The 21078-nt window shown below is 46.2% G+C and overlaps 1 protein-coding gene across 1 annotated transcript in view; it reads left to right on the top strand.

The window, feature by feature from the left end:
- LOC137346098 (butyrophilin subfamily 3 member A1-like) overlaps nucleotides 1–21078 on the top strand; it is an 84256-nt gene that overhangs the window by 47766 nt on the left and 15412 nt on the right. The window contains exon 5 of the mRNA XM_068009394.1: nucleotides 9473–9499. Coding sequence (XP_067865495.1) covers nucleotides 9473–9499 — 27 coding nt within the window. The remainder of the gene's footprint in view (nucleotides 1–9472; nucleotides 9500–21078) is intronic.

Here is a 21078-nt window from a genome sequence, read left to right as displayed (position 1 = left end):
CTCAGGAGAATGACGCCCACATTGTCCCACCCACCATCTTCCCACCTCTCCCTACCTGCATCCTCAGATAGCTTCCTCCTGGTGATTTCCCCATCATCAGTGGTTCTTCTCTTCACTTATCTGTTGTAAGCATTTGAGGATTAATTTTCCACTTCACACCCAGCAGGGATCCTCGCTTCGAGATTGGGCCACAACTCATCTGATACTGGAGTATTTTACCCCCCAGGGGAGAGGGGGGGTGGTGTTTCTGGTGGTGGTGGTGGGATTTGTGAATTTCCCCTGTAATGCAATGCTGGTTAGGAAGATTTCCTGAGTATTTATTTTATAACACATCTACTTCCAGATTCTCCATTGCACTGCATTGACTTTGTCTGCTAAACCCAGATAATACAAGAAGTCATCCTGTAACATTGTCAAATGAAGCAAAGCCTCCTTTGTTATAGATCCTCCAACAGAATATCCAAAGAAACATCAGAAATAGAGCAGATCTTCTCCTTGATTCAGCCAGACTTTCAGAGCTGCAGTTTTGCTCCTATTTCCTGCCAACCCCCTGTCAGTAAGTTTCCAGTGACAGGTCTAATCTGGGCTGCACAACTATTCCGGCTGATCTTGGGAATCCTTTAAGATTGGTTCAGCTGAATTCCAACAAGACCCTGCTTCCCACAATACTGTCAGAACCCAGCAATTCCCAATACTGTCAGAACCCAGCAATTCACAATATTGACAGAACCCAGCAATTCACAATATTGACAGAACCCAGCAATTCACAATACTGTCAGAACCCAGCAATTCCCAATACTGACAGAACCCAGCAATTCACAATACTGTCAGAACCCAGCAATTCACAATATTGACAGAACCCAGCAATTCACAATACTGTCAGAACCCAGCAATTCCCAAAACTGACAGAACCCAGCAATTCACAATATTGACAGAACCCAGCAATTCACAATACTGTCAGAACCCAGCAATTCACAATACTGTCAGAACCCAGCAATTCACAATACTGTCAGAACCCAGCAATTCACAATACTGACAGAACCCAGCAATTCACAATACTGTCAGAACCCAGCAATTCACAATATTGACAGAACCCAGCAATTCACAATATTGACAGAACCCAGCAATTCACAATATTGACAGAACCCAGCAATTCACAATACTGACAGAACCCAGCAATTCACAATACTGTCAGAACCCAGCAATTCACAATACTGACAGAACCCAGCAATTCACAATACTGACAGAACCCAGCAATTCACAATACTGTCAGAACCCAGCAATTCACAATATTGACAGAACCCAGCAATTCACAATATTGACAGAACCCAGCAATTCCCAATGCTGACAGAACCCAGCAATTCACAATATTGACAGAACCCAGCAATTCACAATACTGACAGAACCCAGCAATTCACAATACTGACAGAACCCAGCAATTCCCAATACTGACAGAACCCAGCAATTCACAATAATGACAGAACCCAGCAATTCACAATACTGTCAGAACCCAGCAATTCACAATATTGACAGAACCCAGCAATTCACAATATTGACAGAACCCAGCAATTCCCAATGCTGACAGAACCCAGCAATTCACAATATTGACAGAACCCAGCAATTCACAATATTGACAGAACCCAGCAATTCACAATATTGACAGAACCCAGCAATTCACAATATTGACAGAACCCAGCAATTCACAATACTGACAGAACCCAGCAATTCACAGTATTGACAGAACCCAGCAATTCACAATACTGACAGAACCCAGCAATTCACAATATTGACAGAACCCAGCAATTCACAATATTGACAGAACCCAGCAATTCACAATACTGACAGAACCCAGCAATTCACAATATTGACAGAACCCAGCAATTCACAATACTGTCAAAACCCAGCAATCCACAATACTGACAGAACCCAGCAATTCACAATACTGTCGAAACCCAGCAATTCACAATATTGACAGAACCCAGCAATTCACAATACTGACAGAACCCAGCAATTCACAATATTGACAGAACCCAGCAATTCACAATACTGTCAGAACCCAGCAATTCACAATATTGACAGAACCCAGCAATTCACAATACTGTCAGAACCCAGCAATTCACAATACTGACAGAACCCAGCAATTCACAATACTGTCGAAACCCAGCAATTCACAATATTGACAGAACCCAGCAATTCACAATACTGACAGAACCCAGCAATTCACAATATTGACAGAACCCAGCAATTCACAATATTGACAGAACCCAGCAATTCACAATACTGACAGAACCCAGCAATTCACAATACTGACAGAACCCAGCAATTCCCAATACTGTCAGAACCCAGCAATTCACAATATTGACAGAACCCAGCAATTCCCAATACTGTCAGAACCCAGCAATTCACAATATTGACAGAACCCAGCAATTCCCAATACTGACAGAACCCAGCAATTCACAATATTGACAGAACCCAGCAATTCCCAATACTGACAGAACCCAGCAATTCCCAATACTGACAGAACCCAGCAATTCCCAATACTGACAGAACCCAGCAATTCACAGTATTGACAGAACCCAGCAATTCACAATACTGACAGAACCCAGCAATTCACAATACTGTCAGAACCCAGCAATTCCCAAAACTGACAGAACCCAGCAATTCACAATATTGACAGAACCCAGCAATTCACAATACTGTCAGAACCCAGCAATTCACAATACTGCCAGAACCCAGCAATTCACAATACTGTCAGAACCCAGCAATTCACAATACTGACAGAACCCAGCAATTCACAATACTGTCAGAACCCAGCAATTCACAATATTGACAGAACCCAGCAATTCACAATATTGACAGAACCCAGCAATTCACAATACTGACAGAACCCAGCAATTCACAATACTGTCAGAACCCAGCAATTCACAATACTGACAGAACCCAGCAATTCACAATACTGACAGAACCCAGCAATTCACAATACTGTCAGAACCCAGCAATTCACAATATTGACAGAAACCAGCAATTCACAATATTGACAGAACCCAGCAATTCCCAATGCTGACAGAACCCAGCAATTCACAATATTGACAGAACCCAGCAATTCACAATACTGACAGAACCCAGCAATTCACAATACTGACAGAACCCAGCAATTCCCAATACTGACAGAACCCAGCAATTCACAATACTGACAGAACCCAGCAATTCACAATACTGTCAGAACCCAGCAATTCACAATATTGACAGAACCCAGCAATTCACAATATTGACAGAACCCAGCAATTCCCAATGCTGACAGAACCCAGCAATTCACAATATTGACAGAACCCAGCAATTCACAATATTGACAGAACCCAGCAATTCACAATATTGACAGAACCCAGCAATTCACAATATTGACAGAACCCAGCAATTCACAATACTGACAGAACCCAGCAATTCACAGTATTGACAGAACCCAGCAATTCACAATACTGACAGAACCCAGCAATTCACAATATTGACAGAACCCAGCAATTCACAATATTGACAGAACCCAGCAATTCACAATACTGACAGAACCCAGCAATTCACAATATTGACAGAACCCAGCAATTCACAATACTGTCAAAACCCAGCAATCCACAATACTGACAGAACCCAGCAATTCACAATACTGTCGAAACCCAGCAATTCACAATATTGACAGAACCCAGCAATTCACAATACTGACAGAACCCAGCAATTCACAATATTGACAGAACCCAGCAATTCACAATACTGTCAGAACCCAGCAATTCACAATATTGACAGAACCCAGCAATTCACAATACTGTCAGAACCCAGCAATTCACAATACTGACAGAACCCAGCAATTCACAATACTGTCGAAACCCAGCAATTCACAATATTGACAGAACCCAGCAATTCACAATACTGACAGAACCCAGCAATTCACAATATTGACAGAACCCAGCAATTCACAATATTGACAGAACCCAGCAATTCACAATACTGACAGAACCCAGCAATTCACAATACTGACAGAACCCAGCAATTCCCAATACTGTCAGAACCCAGCAATTCACAATATTGACAGAACCCAGCAATTCCCAATACTGTCAGAACCCAGCAATTCACAATACTGACAGAACCCAGCAATTCACAATATTGACAGAACCCAGCAATTCACAATATTGACAGAACCCAGCAATTCCCAATACTGACAGAACCCAGCAATTCACAATACTGTCAGAACCCAGCAATTCACAATATTGACAGAACCCAGCAATTCACAATACTGTCAGAACCCAGCAATTCCCAAAACTGACAGAACCCAGCAATTCACAATATTGACAGAACCCAGCAATTCACAATACTGTCAGAACCCAGCAATTCACAATACTGCCAGAACCCAGCAATTCACAATACTGTCAGAACCCAGCAATTCACAATACTGACAGAACCCAGCAATTCACAATACTGTCAGAACCCAGCAATTCACAATATTGACAGAACCCAGCAATTCACAATATTGACAGAACCCAGCAATTCACAATACTGACAGAACCCAGCAATTCACAATACTGTCAGAACCCAGCAATTCACAATACTGACAGAACCCAGCAATTCACAATACTGACAGAACCCAGCAATTCACAATACTGTCAGAACCCAGCAATTCACAATATTGACAGAAACCAGCAATTCACAATATTGACAGAACCCAGCAATTCCCAATGCTGACAGAACCCAGCAATTCACAATATTGACAGAACCCAGCAATTCACAATACTGACAGAACCCAGCAATTCACAATACTGACAGAACCCAGCAATTCCCAATACTGACAGAACCCAGCAATTCACAATACTGACAGAACCCAGCAATTCACAATACTGTCAGAACCCAGCAATTCACAATATTGACAGAACCCAGCAATTCACAATATTGACAGAACCCAGCAATTCCCAATGCTGACAGAACCCAGCAATTCACAATATTGACAGAACCCAGCAATTCACAATATTGACAGAACCCAGCAATTCACAATATTGACAGAACCCAGCAATTCACAATATTGACAGAACCCAGCAATTCACAATACTGACAGAACCCAGCAATTCACAGTATTGACAGAACCCAGCAATTCACAATACTGACAGAACCCAGCAATTCACAATATTGACAGAACCCAGCAATTCACAATATTGACAGAACCCAGCAATTCACAATACTGACAGAACCCAGCAATTCACAATATTGACAGAACCCAGCAATTCACAATACTGTCAAAACCCAGCAATCCACAATACTGACAGAACCCAGCAATTCACAATACTGTCGAAACCCAGCAATTCACAATATTGACAGAACCCAGCAATTCACAATACTGACAGAACCCAGCAATTCACAATATTGACAGAACCCAGCAATTCACAATACTGTCAGAACCCAGCAATTCACAATATTGACAGAACCCAGCAATTCACAATACTGTCAGAACCCAGCAATTCACAATACTGACAGAACCCAGCAATTCACAATACTGTCGAAACCCAGCAATTCACAATATTGACAGAACCCAGCAATTCACAATACTGACAGAACCCAGCAATTCACAATATTGACAGAACCCAGCAATTCACAATATTGACAGAACCCAGCAATTCACAATACTGACAGAACCCAGCAATTCACAATACTGACAGAACCCAGCAATTCCCAATACTGTCAGAACCCAGCAATTCACAATATTGACAGAACCCAGCAATTCCCAATACTGTCAGAACCCAGCAATTCACAATATTGACAGAACCCAGCAATTCCCAATACTGACAGAACCCAGCAATTCACAATATTGACAGAACCCAGCAATTCCCAATACTGACAGAACCCAGCAATTCCCAATACTGACAGAACCCAGCAATTCCCAATACTGACAGAACCCAGCAATTCACAGTATTGACAGAACCCAGCAATTCACAATACTGACAGAACCCAGCAATTCACAATACTGTCAGAACCCAGCAATTCACAGTATTGACAGAACCCAGCAATTCACAATACTGACAGAACCCAGCAATTCACAATACTGTCAGAACCCAGCAATTCACAATATTGACAGAACCCAGCAATTCACAATACTGACAGAACCCAGCAATTCACAATATTGACAGAACCCAGCAATTCACAATACTGTCAGAACCCAGCAATTCACAATATTGACAGAACCCAGCAATTCACAATACTGACAGAACCCAGCAATTCACAATATTGACAGAACCCAGCAATTCACAATACTGTCAGAGCCCAGCAATTCACAATATTGACAGAACCCAGCAATTCCCAATACTGACAGAACCCAGCAATTCACAATATTGACAGAACCCAGCAATTCACAATACTGACAGAACCCAGCAATTCACAATATTGACAGAACCCAGCAATTCACAATACTGTCAGAACCCAGCAATTCACAATACTGACAGAACCCAGCAATTCACAATATTGACAGAACCCAGCAATTCACAATACTGTCAGAACCCAGCAATTCACAATATTGACAGAACCCAGCAATTCCCAATACTGTCAGAACCCAGCAATTTACAATACTGACAGAACCCAGTAATTCCCAATACTGACAGAACCCAGCAATTCACAATATTGACAGAACCCAGCAATTCACAATATTGACAGAACCCAGCAATTCACAATACTGACAGAACCCAGCAATTCACAATACTGACAGAACCCATCAATTCACAATATTGACAGAACCCAGCAATTCACAATACTGACAGAACCCAGCAATTCACAATACTGACAGAACCCAGCAATTCACAATATTGACAGAACCCAGCAATTCACAATACTGTCAGAACCCAGCAATTCACAATACTGACAGAACCCAGCAATTCACAATACTGACAGAACCCAGCAATTCACAATATTGACAGAACCCAGCAATTCACAATACTGTCAGAACCCAGCAATTCACAAAACTGACAGAACCCAGCAATTCACAATACTGACAGAACCCAGCAATTCACAATACTGACAGAACCCAGCAATTCACAATACTGTCAGAACCCGGCAATTCACAATACTGACAGAACCCAGCAATTCACAATACTGACAGAACCCAGCAATTCACAATATTGACAGAACCCAGCAATTCACAATACTGTCAGAACCCAGCAATTCACAATACTGACAGAACCCAGCAATTCACAATACTGACAGAACCCAGCAATTCACAATACTGACAGAACCCAGCAATTCACAATACTGACAGAACCCAGCAATTCACAATATTGACAGAACCCAGCAATTCACAATACTGTCAGAACCCAGCAATTCACAATACTGACAGAACCCAGCAATTCACAATACTGACAGAACCCAGCAATTCACAATACTGACAGAACCCAGCAATTCACAATACTGTCAGAACCCGGCAATTCACAATACTGACAGAACCCGGCAATTCACAATACTGACAGAACCCGGCAATTCACAATATTGACAGAACCCAGCAATTCACAATACTGACAGAACCCAGCAATTCACAATACTGTCAGAACCCGGCAATTCACAATACTGACAGAACCCGGCAATTCACAATACTGACAGAACCCAGCAATTCACAATACTGACAGAACCCAGCAATTCACAATATTGACAGAACCCAGCAATTCACAATATTGACAGAACCCAGCAATTCCCAATACTGACAGAACCCAGCAATTCACAATACTGACAGAACCCAGCAATTCACAATATTGACAGAACCCAGCAATTCACAATACTGACAGAACCCAGCAATTCCCAATACTGACAGAACCCAGCAATTCACAATACTGACAGAACCCAGCAATTCACAATACTGACAGAACCCAGCAATTCCCAATACTGACAGAACCCAGCAATTCACAATACTGACAGAACCCAGCAATTCACAATACTGACAGAACCCAGCAATTCACAATATTGACAGAACCCAGCAATTCACAATACTGTCAGAACCCAGCAATTCACAACACTGACATAACCCAGCAATTCACAATACTGACAGAACCCAGCAATTCACAATATTGACAGAACCCAGCAATTCACAATACTGACAGAACCCAGCAATTCACAATATTGACAGAACCCAGCAATTCACAATACTGACAGAACCCAGCAATTCACAATATTGACAGAACCCAGCAATTCACAATACTGTCAGAACCCAGCAATTCACAATACTGACAGAACCCAGCAATTCACAATACTGACAGAACCCAGCAATTCACAATATTGACAGAACCCAGCAATTCACAATACTGTCAGAACCCAGCAATTCACAATACTGACAGAACCCAGCAATTCACAATACTGACAGAACCCAGCAATTCACAATATTGACAGAACCCAGCAATTCACAATATTGACAGAACCCAGCAATTCCCAATACTGACAGAACCCAGCAATTCACAATACTGACAGAACCCAGCAATTCACAATATTGACAGAACCCAGCAATTCACAATACTGACAGAACCCAGCAATTCCCAATACTGACAGAACCCAGCAATTCACAATACTGACAGAACCCAGCAATTCACAATATTGACAGAACCCAGCAATTCACAATACTGACAGAACCCAGCAATTCACAATACTGTCAGAACCCAGCAATTCACAATACTGACAGAACCCAGCAATTCACAATATTGACAGAACCCAGCAATTCACAATATTGACAGAACCCAGCAATTCACAATACTGACAGAACCCAGCAATTCACAATACTGTCAGAACCCAGCAATTCACAATACTGACAGAACCCAGCAATTCACAATATTGACAGAACCCAGCAATTCACAATACTGTCAGAACCCAGCAATTCACAATACTGACAGAACCCAGCAATTCACAATACTGACAGAACCCAGCAATTCACAATATTGACAGAACCCAGCAATTCACAATATTGACAGAACCCAGCAATTCACAATACTGACAGAACCCAGCAATTCACAATATTGACAGAACCCAGCAATTCACAATATTGACAGAACCCAGCAATTCCCAATACTGACAGATCCGAGTAATTCCCAATACTGACTGATCCGAGCAATTCCCAATACTGACAGATCTGAGCAATTCACAATACTGACAGATCCGAGAAATTCTCGAGAAATGCTGGGTGGACAGATGAGTAAATTTATTCCAAAAGTGCGCACGGTTTTCTGCCTATTAAACTCGATGAGGGGAATATTGTGGGCACTGAATATGTGACAGGCACTGCCGTCAGGCAAAGCAATTGTACTTGTTCCCTGATAAAATTAGCTTCCAATTTGCAGTGAGTAATGTCACACGAGGTCCATTAGGAGGTATCTATTATGTTTAAAAATGCCTGTAAAACTCTTTTCTGTGTAATTAATAATGTATTAGATCACTGAGAGATTACTCCAGTCTCATTTGTTGTTTCTATTTCCAGAGTGGAAGAGAATTTGTGACTGTGAAGGTAAGATCTTATTATTGTAACACAAGAAAGAATAAACTCAAAAACTGACAACTCAAAAAAAATTACGTGAAAAATACCCTTAAATAAAGGCCTATGACCATGACCACTGTTCCAGTGCAACTAAATAAGATACATTCCTTTTTATTACATTGTATTTCAGGACTTTTAATTGGTGTTTTGGGATCAGATTCCACATTTCAGTTTTGGTTTTCTGTGAACCACACAATTCCCTCCTGCAGGACATGTAAAGACCATTAGTTAAAGGCTGCGTTTTCAGACAGCGTAACCACTAGGTGGCGCAGTACTGCCATATCACAATTGCAGCCTCATTGACTGAAATCTCGCTGTCTGTGACGTCTCAGGCAGCTGCCAGTAATAAAGATGGCGCTGCTCAATTTGTCACAAAACAAGAATTGAACCCAAACCCCCTCACCCCTCAATGGCTGTGATCGCTGTCTCCACCCCACTCCCGAACAGCACTCCACTGCATCCCGGGATCGCCACTTCGCTTCCCGCTCCCTCCTGCACCTGCCTTCCCGCCGCTCCATCCCGCCGTTCTCGACTGCTCACCACTCGATCTTGCCGTTCTCTTCCAAGCCCATTTGCTCACTTTTCCCTCCCACTCTCGCTCCTTGCCTCACTGCTCAGAGAGGTGGTGGGTTGGGAGCGAGTGGGCTGCTAGCTGCAAGGCGGGAAGTGAGAGGTGGGATGGATTCGGGAGCAGCAGGATGGGACGGTGAGCAGGCGGGAGCAGCGGGATGGGACGGAGAGCAGGCGGGAGCAGCGGGATGCAGTGATGAGCAGGCGGGAGCAGCGGGATGGAGCGGTGAGCAAGCGGGAGCAGCTAGATGGAGCAGTGAGCAGGCGGGAGCAGCGGGATGGAGCTGTGAGCAGGCAGGAGCAGCGGGATGAAGAGGTGAGCAGGCGGGAGCAGCGTGATGGAGCTGTGAGCAGGCAGGAGCAGCGGGATGAAGATGTGAGCAGGCGGGAGTAGCGGGATGCGGCAGTGAGCAGGCAGGAGCAGCGGGATGCGGCAGTGAGCAGGCGGGAGCAGCGGGATGCGGCAGTGAGCAGGCGGGAGCAGCAGGATGGGGTGGTGAGCAGGCGGGAGCAGCGGGATGGGGCGGTGAGCAGGCGGGAGCAGCGGGATGGAGCGGTGAGCAGGCGGGAGCAGCGGGATGGAGCGGTGAGCAGGCGGGAGCAGCGGGATGGGGCGGTGATCAGGCGGGAGCAGTGGGATAGGGCGGTGAGCAGGCGGGAGCAGGGAGGAGCAGCGGGATGGAGCGGTGAGCAGGCGGGAGCAGCAGGATGGAGCTGTGAGCAGGCGGGAGCAGCGGGATGGAACTGTGAGCAGGCAGGAGCAGCGGGATGGAGCAGTGAGCAGGCGGGAGCAGCGGGATGGAGCAGTGAGCAGGCGGGAGCAGCGGGATGGAGCTGTGAGCAGGCAGGAGCAGCGGGATGAAGTGGCGAGCAGGCGGGAGCAGCGGGATGGGGCGGTGAGCAGGTGGGAGCAGCGGGATGGAGCGGTGAGCAGGCGGGAGCAGCAGGATAGAGCGGTGAGCAGGCGGGAGTAGCGTGATGGAGCGGTAAGCAGGCGGGAGTAGCGGGATGGAGCGGTCAGCAGGCGGGAGTAGCGGGATGGAGCGGTGAGCAGGCGGGAGCAGCGGGATGGAGTGGTGAGCAGGCGGGAGTAGCGGGATGGAGTGGTGAGCAGGCAGGAGCAGCGTGATGGGGCGGAGAGCAGGTGGGAGCAGCGGGATGGAGCGGTGAGCAGGCGGGAGCAGCAGGATAGAGCGGTGAGCAGGCGGGAGTAGCGTGATGGAGCGGTGAGCAGGCGGGAGCAGCGGGATAGAGCGGTGAGCAGGCGGGAGCAGCGGGATGGAGCGGTGAGCAGGTGGGAGTAGCGGGATGGAGTGGTGAGCAGGCAGAGTAACGGGATGGAGCGGTGAGCAGGCGGGAGCAGCAGGATGGGGCAGTGAGCAGGCGGGAGCAGCGGGATAGAGCGGTGAGCAGGCGGGAGTAGTGGGATGGAGCGGTGAGCAGGCAGAGTAACGGGATGGAGCGGTGAGCAGGCGGGAGCAGCGGGATAGAGCGGTGAGCAGGTGGGAGTAGCGGGATGGAGTGGTGAGCAGGCAGGAGCAGCGGGATGGAGCGGTGAGCAGGCAGAGTAGCGGGATGGAGCGGTGAGCAGGCGGGAGCAGCGGGATAGAGCGGTGAGCAGGCGGAGTAGCGGGATGGAGTGGTGAGCAGACGGGAGCAGTGGGATGGAGTGGTGAGCAGGCAGGAGCAGCGGGATGGAGTGGTGAGCAGGCGGGAGCAGAGGGATAGAGTGGTGAGCAGGCAGGAGCAGCGGGATGGAGCGGTGAGCAGGTGGGAGCGGCAGGATGAAGTGGTGAGCAGGTGGGAGCGGCAGGATGGAGCGGTGAGCAGGTGGGAGCGGCGGGATGGAGGCGGTGATTGTGGGAGGGAGTGGGGTAGTGTTGGAGGGGATGGAGGTAGTGATTGCGGTAGAGAGTGGGATAGTGTTGGAGGGGATGGGGGTGGTGATCACGGGAGGGAGTGGGATAGTGTTGGAGGGGATGGAGGTGGTGATCGCAGGAGGGAGTGGGGTAGTGTTGGAGGGGATGGAGGCGGTGATTGCGGTAGAGAGTGGGGTAGTGTTGGAGGGGATGGAGGTGGTGATCACGGGCGGGAGTGGGATAGTGTTGGAGGGGATGGAGGTGGTGATCGCAGGAGGGAGTGGGGTAGTGTTGGAGGGGATGGAGGCGGTGATTGCGGTAGAGAGTGGGATAGTGTTGGAGGGGATGGAGGTGGTGATCACGGGAGGGAGTGGGGTAGTGTTGGAGGGGATGGAGGTAGTGATTGCGGTAGAGAGTGGGGTAGTGTTGGAGGGGATGGAGGTGGTGATCGCGGCCATTGAGGAGTGAAGGAACACTCGGGCATCATTACATCTGACGTCATAACGTGGTGAAGTTGATACGTGAATGCGCAGACACATACTGGAAGATGGAAACTGCTCAGATACACAGATGATGTTGGCGATCGCTCTGCACATGCTCTGTGTTGTCAGGAGACTCTCCGTATCCCATTAGCTGTAATTTAGAGGAAGAACCTGAAGTGCATGAAAGCAAGTGAGTATAGAAATAGGAGGATCGTGCAGGTGAATGCGTGGCTGGAAAGATGGTGCAGGAGGGGGGGCTATAGATTACTGGGGCACTGGGACCAGTTCTGGAGAAGTTGGGACATGTACAGGCCGGACAGGTTGTACCTGAACAGAGCTGGGACAAGATTCCTTGTGGGGTGATTTGCTGGTGCTATTGGTGAGGGTTTAAACTAACTTGGCAGGGATGTGGGAACCAGGAGATAATACAAGAGGCACGTCACAGTGCACAGAGAATTGGAAGGGACAGATAGCATTAGTGTAGAAAATAGCAAAGAATTAGGTGGCGTCAGAGTGAGAGTGTTAGACAGTACAAGAGAAGAGAGTAGTTCTCGATTGGATGGGAATGGACTGAGAAGGACGATGAGGAATGCAAAGACAGGATTACAATACATGTGTGTAAATGCACCAAGTGTTCTAGATGAGATTGTTGAGCTACAAGCACAAATAATATGGGAATATGTTGTAGTGGCAATAACGGAAACATGGTTAAAAATGGTGAAAACTGGGTGCTTAATATACAAGGATATAAAGTGCTCAGAAAAGATAGAGAAGGAAAAAAGGGAGGTGGGTGGTATTCCTGATTGGGGAAGACATTGCAGTGCTGGAAAGGGAGGATGTCCTTGAAGGGGCAAGGGCAGAATCCACTTGGTTAGAGTTGAGGAGCAGAAAGGGGATGGTCACACTGCTAAGGGTATTCTATCCTTTCCTTTTTGGCCTCAAGAGACAATGGGTAAGCACCTAGAGGTGGTCAGTGTTTTGTGGAGCAGTGCCTGGAGTGGCTATAAAGGCCAATTCTTCCACAGCCGATGCAGGTGAAATTGTTGTCGGGGCTGTTACACAGTTGGCTCTCTCCTTACACTTCTGTCTCTTTTCCTGCCAACTGCTGAGTCTCTTCGACTCGCTTCTGTTCAGCCCCACCTTCATAGCTGTCCGCTAGCTCTGGCGATCGCTGGCAACTGACTCCTACAACTTGTGCTCAATGTCGCAGGACTTCATGTCACGTTTGCAAACGTCTTTAAAGTGGAGATATGGACGGCTGGTGGGTCTGATATCAGTGATGAGCTCACTGTACAATACATCCTTGGGGATCCTGCCATCTTCCATGCAGTTCACATGGCCAAGCCATCTCAAGTGCCACTGGCTCAGTAGGGCATACATACTGGGGATGTTGGCTGTCTCGAGGACTTCTGCGTTGGAGATACGGTCCTGCTACCTGATGCCAAGGATTCTCCGGAGGCCGCGAAGATGGAATGCGTTGAGACGCCGCTCTTGGCTGACATACGTTGTCTAGGCCTCGCTGCTGTACAGCAAGGTACTGAGGATACAGGCTTGATACACTTGGACTTTTGTGTTCCGTGTCAGTGGGCCATTTTCCCACACCCTCTTGGCCAGTCTGGACATAGCAGCAGACGCCTTTCCCATGCGCTTGTTGATTTCTGCATCTAGAGACAGGTTACAGGTGATAGTTGAGCCTAGGTAGGTGAACTCTTGAGCCACTTCCAGAGTGTGGTCGCCGATATTAATGGATGGAGCATTTCTGACGTCCTGTCCCATGATGTTCGTTTTCTTGAGGCTGATGGTTAGGCCAAATTCGTTGCAGGCAGCCGCAAACCTGTCGATGAGTCTCTGCAGGCACTCTTCTGTGTGGGATGTTAATGCAGCATCGTCAGCAAAGAGGAGTTCCCTGATGAGGACCGTACTTTGGTCTTCGCTCTTCGACGGGCAAGGTTGAACAACCTGCCATCTGATCTTGTGTGGAAGAAAATTCCTTCTTCTGACGACTTGAATGCATGTGAGAGCAGCAGGGAGAAGAAGATCCCAAACAGTGTCGGTGCGAGAACACAGCCCTGATTCACGCCACTCAGGATTGGAAGGGGGTCTGATGAGGCACCGCTATGCTGAATTGTGCCTTTCATATTGTCATGGAATGAGGTGATGATACTTAGTAGCTTTGGTGAACATCCGATCTTTGCTTGTAGTCAAAAGAGACCATGTCCGCTGACGAGGTCAAAGGCTTTGGTGAGATCTATGAGGGCAACATAGAGGGGCATCTGTTGTTCACGGCATTTCTCCTGTAGCTGGCGAAGGGAGAACAGCATATCAATAATGGATCTCTCTGCTTGAAAGCCGCACTGTGCCTCAGGGTAGACACGCACAGCCAGCTTCTGGAGTCTGTTTAAAATGGCTCGAGCGAAGATTTTCCCCATTATGCTGAGCAGGGAGATTCCACGCTAGTTGTTGCAGTCACTGCCATCACCCTTGTTCTTAGAGAGGGTGATGATATTGGCATCGTGCATGTCCTGTGGTACTGCTCCCTCTTCGCGGCACAGGCAAAGCAGTTCATGGAGTGCTGAGAGTATAGCAGGCTTGGCACACTTGAGTATTTCAGGGGTAATGCCTTTCCAGAGGCTTTTCCATTGGCTAGAGAATCAATGGCATCACTGAGTTCCGATTTTGTTGGCTATACGTCCAGCTCATCCATGACTGGCAGAGACTGGGCTGCATTGAGAGCAGTCTCAGTGACAACATTTTCCCTGGAGTACAGTTCTAGGTAGTGCTCAACCCAGCGGTCCATTTGCTTACTCGTTTCTCCTGATTTAGACTTGAGGGGGGGCCGATCTTCTTGATGTTTGGCCCAAAAGCTCTCTTAATGCCGTCATACAGTCCTCTGATGTTTCTGGTGTCGGAGGCCAGCTGAATACGACTGCATAGGTGTTGCCAGTGGTCATTTGTACAGCGCCTGGCTGTTCTTTGCTCAGTGCTTCTGGCTACTTTAAGTGCTAAGGATGTTAGCTTGCTGGGGGCTTTCTTGTAGTTCAATAGTGCAGTGCACTTGACGGCTATGACAGGTTCCATTTCTTCAAAGTGAGATTGAATCCAGTCTCCATTCTGCTTCTCACGTATTCTATAGGCCTCCAAATAGTGAGAGAGAGATAGAGGAGCAAATCTGCAGGGAAGTCAGAGATGTACAAGAACTATAGAGTGGTTATATTGGGGGACTTTAATTACCCAAATGTCAATTGGGATAATTTTAGAGTCAAGGTTAAATCGGGGCAGATTTTCTAAAATGTCTGTGATCAATATGTTCTCAGCCCAACTAGAAAGGAGGCATTGCTGGATGTGGTGCTGGGAAATGAGGTGGGACAAGTGGACCAAGTGACTGTGAGGGTGTACATGGGTAAGAGTGATCATCGTATTATAAGGTTTGGAGAAGTAATACAGAAAAGCAAGAAACAAAATAAGTTAGAATGTCTAGATTGGAAGAGGGCTAATTTCAATGCAATGAGAAGGGATCTAGCCAGGGTAGAACGGAACCAAAGACTGTCAGGAAGAGCTGTATCGGAACAATGGGTTATCTTTAAGGAAGAGATGCTTCAGGTACAGGCCAGGAACATTCAAACAAGGGGAACCCAACCAAGCCCGGTGCCTCTAAGCCTCTCTGTCCCTAATAGGCCCCACTCCTCCTCTGACTACTCATATATAGGCACCATTTCTATACCACCAAGTCAATGGATTAAATTATCAACCCATATTGCTCAAGTTCAAATTAAATATCTTGCCGAATGAGTATTTAGACACGGTGTACACAGTGATTTAACAGAAGTGACAGAAAACGAAATTATTAAAAATATAAGGTTGCAAAACAGCAAATAGAAATAGATTGAAATTAAATAGGTTCAGTAATGAAAAGTGGAATTGAGTTTTACTGAGGTAGTGCATTAGATATTCTATATCTGGATATTGGAAGGCATCTGACAAAGTGCCACATGGGAGACTTGTTAAGAAGATGGAAGCCTATGGAATTCAGAGGAAAGTGGCGATATGGACACAGAATTGACTCAATGACAGGAAGCAGATGGTGGCTGGATGTTTTTCAGACTTTTTTTATTCATTCTTTGGTTGTGAACATTGCTGGTAAGGCCAGCATTTATTGCCCATCACAATTGCCCTTGAGAAGGTGGTGGTGAGCTGCTTTCTTGAACCACTGCAGTTACATAGTGCTTTTTTCTGTAGTGATTTGATCTAACTGAGTGGCTTGCTAGGCCATTTCAGAGAGCAGTTAACACTCAAACACATTATTTACTAGCCCAGTAACATTACCAATATGCTACCATAGGGAGGTGTTTGCTGTGGTGTTTCCCAAGGATCAGTTTTGACTTTTCAATTTTAACAAAGGAGATAGACTCGGGTGCAGGAAGCAACATTATAAAGTTTGCAGATGATACAAAGCTTGACAATGTAGTAGATAGTGATGATGATCATTGTAGACTTCAGGATGACACAGACAGGATGATGAAATGGACATAAGTTTGGCAGATGAGCTCAATGCAGAGAAGTGCAAAGTGATGCACTGTGGGAGGACTAATATGGAAAGACAGTATCCGATAAATTGCACGATTTTGAAAAGTGTGGATGAACAGAGACCTTGTTGTTCACATCCATAAATTCTTAAAGGTGGGAGGGAAAGTTAATAAGGTAGTTAAAAAGACATATGTGTTCCTTGAATTTATAAATAAAGGAATAGATTATTAAAGCAAAGAGATCATGCTGGAACTTTATAAACAACTGGTTCGGTCCCGGCTGGAGTTTTGTGGACAATACTGGGCAACACACTTCAGGAAAAATGTAAAAGCCTTCGAAAGGTTACAGAGGAGATTTACCAGGATGTTACCAGGGATGAGGGAATTCAGTTATGGGAAGAAGTTGGAAAAGTTAGGACTGTTCTTCTTGGAACAGAGAAGGTTAAGATGTGACCTAATAGAGGTTTTCAATATGATGAGAGACTTTGATAGAGAAAAATGATTCCCTCTGACAAGTGGTTAAGAATCAGAAGTCATTGATTTAAAAACATTGGAAAAAAGTGTAGAGGGGCGATGAGGAGAAATGTTTCACTCAGAGTGTTTATGGAATCTGGAATGTTCTACCTGAAAAGGTGGTGGAAACTGATTCCACAAATAATTTAAAACAGTTGGATAGGTACTTGAGGATGAAGAACTGACAGGTTACAGACAAAAAAAGGGAGTGTGGGACCAAGCTCTTTCAAAGAGCCAGTATAGTAACGATGGGCTGAATGGCTGAATAGGTTTCTGCGATTCTATGAAATCCAATCTGGCCAATTACTGTCCCATCAGTCGACTCTCAATAATCAGGTGTTGTCGACTGTGTTATCAAGTGACATTTACTCACTAATAACCTGCTCACCAATACTCAGTTCTGCCAGGAGCATTCGGCTCCAAACCTCATTATGACCTTGGTCTAAACATGGACAAAAGAACTGAATTCCAGAGGTGAGGTGAGGTGACTCCCTTAACATCAAGGGAGCATTTGATCAAGTGTGGAATCAAGGAGCTCCAGTAAAATCGAAGTTAATAGCGATAGAGGGAGACAACTCTCCCTAGTCATACCTGGCACAACGGAAGATGGTTGTGGATGTTGGAGAGCAATCATCTCAGCCCCAAGAAATCATGACAGGCGTTCCTCAGGGCAGCGCCCTCGGTCCAACCATCTTCAGCTGCTTCATCATACCTTCCCTTCATCATAAGGTCAGACTGGGGATGTTTCTGATGATTACACAGTGTTTATGTTCCATTTGCAAGCCCTCAGATACTGAAGGAGCCCATGGCAACATGCAGGAAGACCTGGACAACATTCAGGCTTGGGCTGATAAATGGCAAATAACATTCACATTTCACAAGTTCTAGGCAATGACCATCTCCAACATGGGAGAATCTAATCATCTTTCCTTGACATTCAATGGCTTTATCACAGCTGAATCCCCCACCCGCAACATTCTTGGGTCACCATTGACCAGAAACTTAATTGGACCAGCCATATAGAAACATAGAAAAATAAGAGCAGGAGTTGATCATTCGGCCCTTCGAGTCTGCTCCATCATTCAATACGATCATGGCTGATCATCCAAACTCAGTAACCTGTTCCCGCTTTCTCTCCATATCCCTTGATCCCATTAGCCCTAAGAACTATATCTAACTCTTTCTTGAACATAAATACTGTAGCTACAAGAGCAGATCAGAGGTTGGGTATTCTGCGGTAATTCACCTCCCATCTCCCCAAAACCTTTCCATCACCTACAAGACACAAGTCAGGAGTGTGACGGAATACATTTCACTTGCCTGAATGAGGGCACCTTGCCAGCGACACCCATATTCCCAAAATGAATAAAATAAATCACCATACTAGAGAATAAATTATGCACCATCATGTCACTTCCCTTTTCAGTTTCTAAATCCACCTCAGCAAAAATAATACTTCAGAATTATTGAGACATTTACACACAGAAGGATGTCATTCGGCCCATCGAGTTTATGCCACTCTCCACAGTCAGTCCCACTCCCCGGCTCGATTCCCAATGAAGTCATTGATCATCTTCACTTCCACCACCCTTGTGGGCAGTGAGTTCCAGGTCATTACCACCCACTGTGTAAGTAAGTGCTTCCTCACATCCCCCCTGCATCTCTTACCCAAAACTTTCAATCTGTGTCCCCGAGTCCTTGTACCATTTGTGAATAGAAAACCACTCTTCCTTGTCTAACTTATCTAAACCTGTCACAATCTTCTACATTTCGATTAAATCTCCCCTCAATCTCCTTTATTCGAAGGAGAACAAACACAGTTTTTCCAACCTAACCTTGTAACTAAAATCCTCCATCCCTGGAACCATTCTGGTAAATCTCCTCTGCATCCTCTCAAGGACCCTCACATTCTTCCTGAAGTGTGGTGACCAGAACTGGATGCAATCCTCCAGTTGGAGCCTAACTGCAATCCTCCAGTTGCATGAAATATGCCGGAATTTTACATTTGGCGGGAGACCCCGCCCACCAGTCAAAAAGTTGGGGGTGAGCCCGCCTCCACTGGGCCTGGGAGCCACACTAACATTTTATGTGCCCCAGGCCCTTAAGTGATCTTGGGCCTCTTCTGCCTCTCTGAGGCAGGAAGTCCCGCCTAATGGAGCTGCTGGCCAATCAGAGAGCCGGCAGCTCACAGTCCCAGCCACAGCACCAGGAGCGGTGGCCATTTCTGGCACTGCACCCAGCCAGCAGCAGGATCATGGACGTCGGCCCCAGAAGGGAGATAAGTTTTGGGGCCTCGCCAGGGACAATCGGCCAGGTCCTGGTGAGGCAAGTGTGATCGGTGTGGGGTGGAGGGGGGGGTTGTTGTGCAATGGGGGGGCCATCCATGAGGCACAGGGTGCCCGATCAGGAGGGCTCACCCCAGCGGTGGTGGGAGGAGACCCTTAAGTAGCCGTTAATTGGCCACTTAAGGTCATTGAATGGTCTGGGGCAGGCGGGGTGTTTCTCACCACTGCCCTTTGAAAAATTACAGCGGGGGCAGGAAGGTGTCAGGAATGATTCCGCCCCCCCTCCCCCCACCTCCCACTCAATTTTACGACCCGCCACCCTCACCACCAGCCTGCTCCTGTGGGGGACTGTTAAACTCCGGCCATAGTCTCAGCTCATTTTAGAACCTATCTCATTTGACAATAATATCTTGATATTTATACATTTAAAAACAATGGAGGAGAAATACATTTGTATAGCACCACAGCTGATTTGCCTTGATTCCCTGGATTGACAGGCATTGAAGAGGGTTTCAGCAGCAGATGAGCTGAGACAGGGCAGAATGAGATGATGTATCATTGAAGAACTCTGTGCGGTAACGGGCAGCAGCACTGCCAGTCCCCAGGAAATTGAAGTAAATCTGCAGCAGTGCCACACAAAAGAATATATTTGAAATTATTGTAAAGAAATCAAAATGTGCATTTATTGCATGGGTCACACTCTGGAATTGTTATATATTGGGAGGAACTGGTAAAGAAAGACAGACACCAAGATGGCCAATTAACATGTTTAATGACATCATCATGCATTGGGCCTGCTCATACCATGTGGGAAGAACAGGGAGTAAGGAGCGGATAAATAGAGCTCGAGGATTGAGGCCTAGATCACTTCCCTTCTGGGAGAGCAGCGGAGAGGAGTCCAGGCGTTTGAAAAAAAAAAGTGAACAGTGACGTCACAGGAAAGCTGTAAGGTGATTGGTTGGTGATTAATTGCTGTTAGGGAATAACTCTCAATAGCTGGGCATGTACATTACTGTTAGGGTGTGTGTGTAAATAGCTTGCAAATAAGGAACAAGTGAGTAGCTGGTATTTTTATTCTAAGCAGTTTTAGTATTTGTAAGGTTATTTTTAGCAGAGCAAAGAGTCAACTAATAAATTAAGGAATGGCAAGGTTGCTTCAACCTTGTTGAGTGCACCTCCTGTGCTATGTGGGAGATCCAGGATGCTTCCCGTATCCTGGAGAACCATTTGTGCAAGAAGTGTCGTCAACTGAAGCAGCTTGAACGCCAGGTTTTGGAACTTGAGCGGCAGGTGGTGACACTAAGGTGCATCCATGAG

Source organism: Heterodontus francisci, chromosome 29, assembly GCF_036365525.1.
Source record: "Heterodontus francisci isolate sHetFra1 chromosome 29, sHetFra1.hap1, whole genome shotgun sequence".
In the NCBI taxonomy this organism is placed as follows: Eukaryota; Metazoa; Chordata; class Chondrichthyes; order Heterodontiformes; family Heterodontidae; genus Heterodontus; species Heterodontus francisci.
The sequence above is the reverse complement of the archived record's forward strand: the minus strand, read 5'-3'. Positions and strand labels throughout refer to the sequence as shown.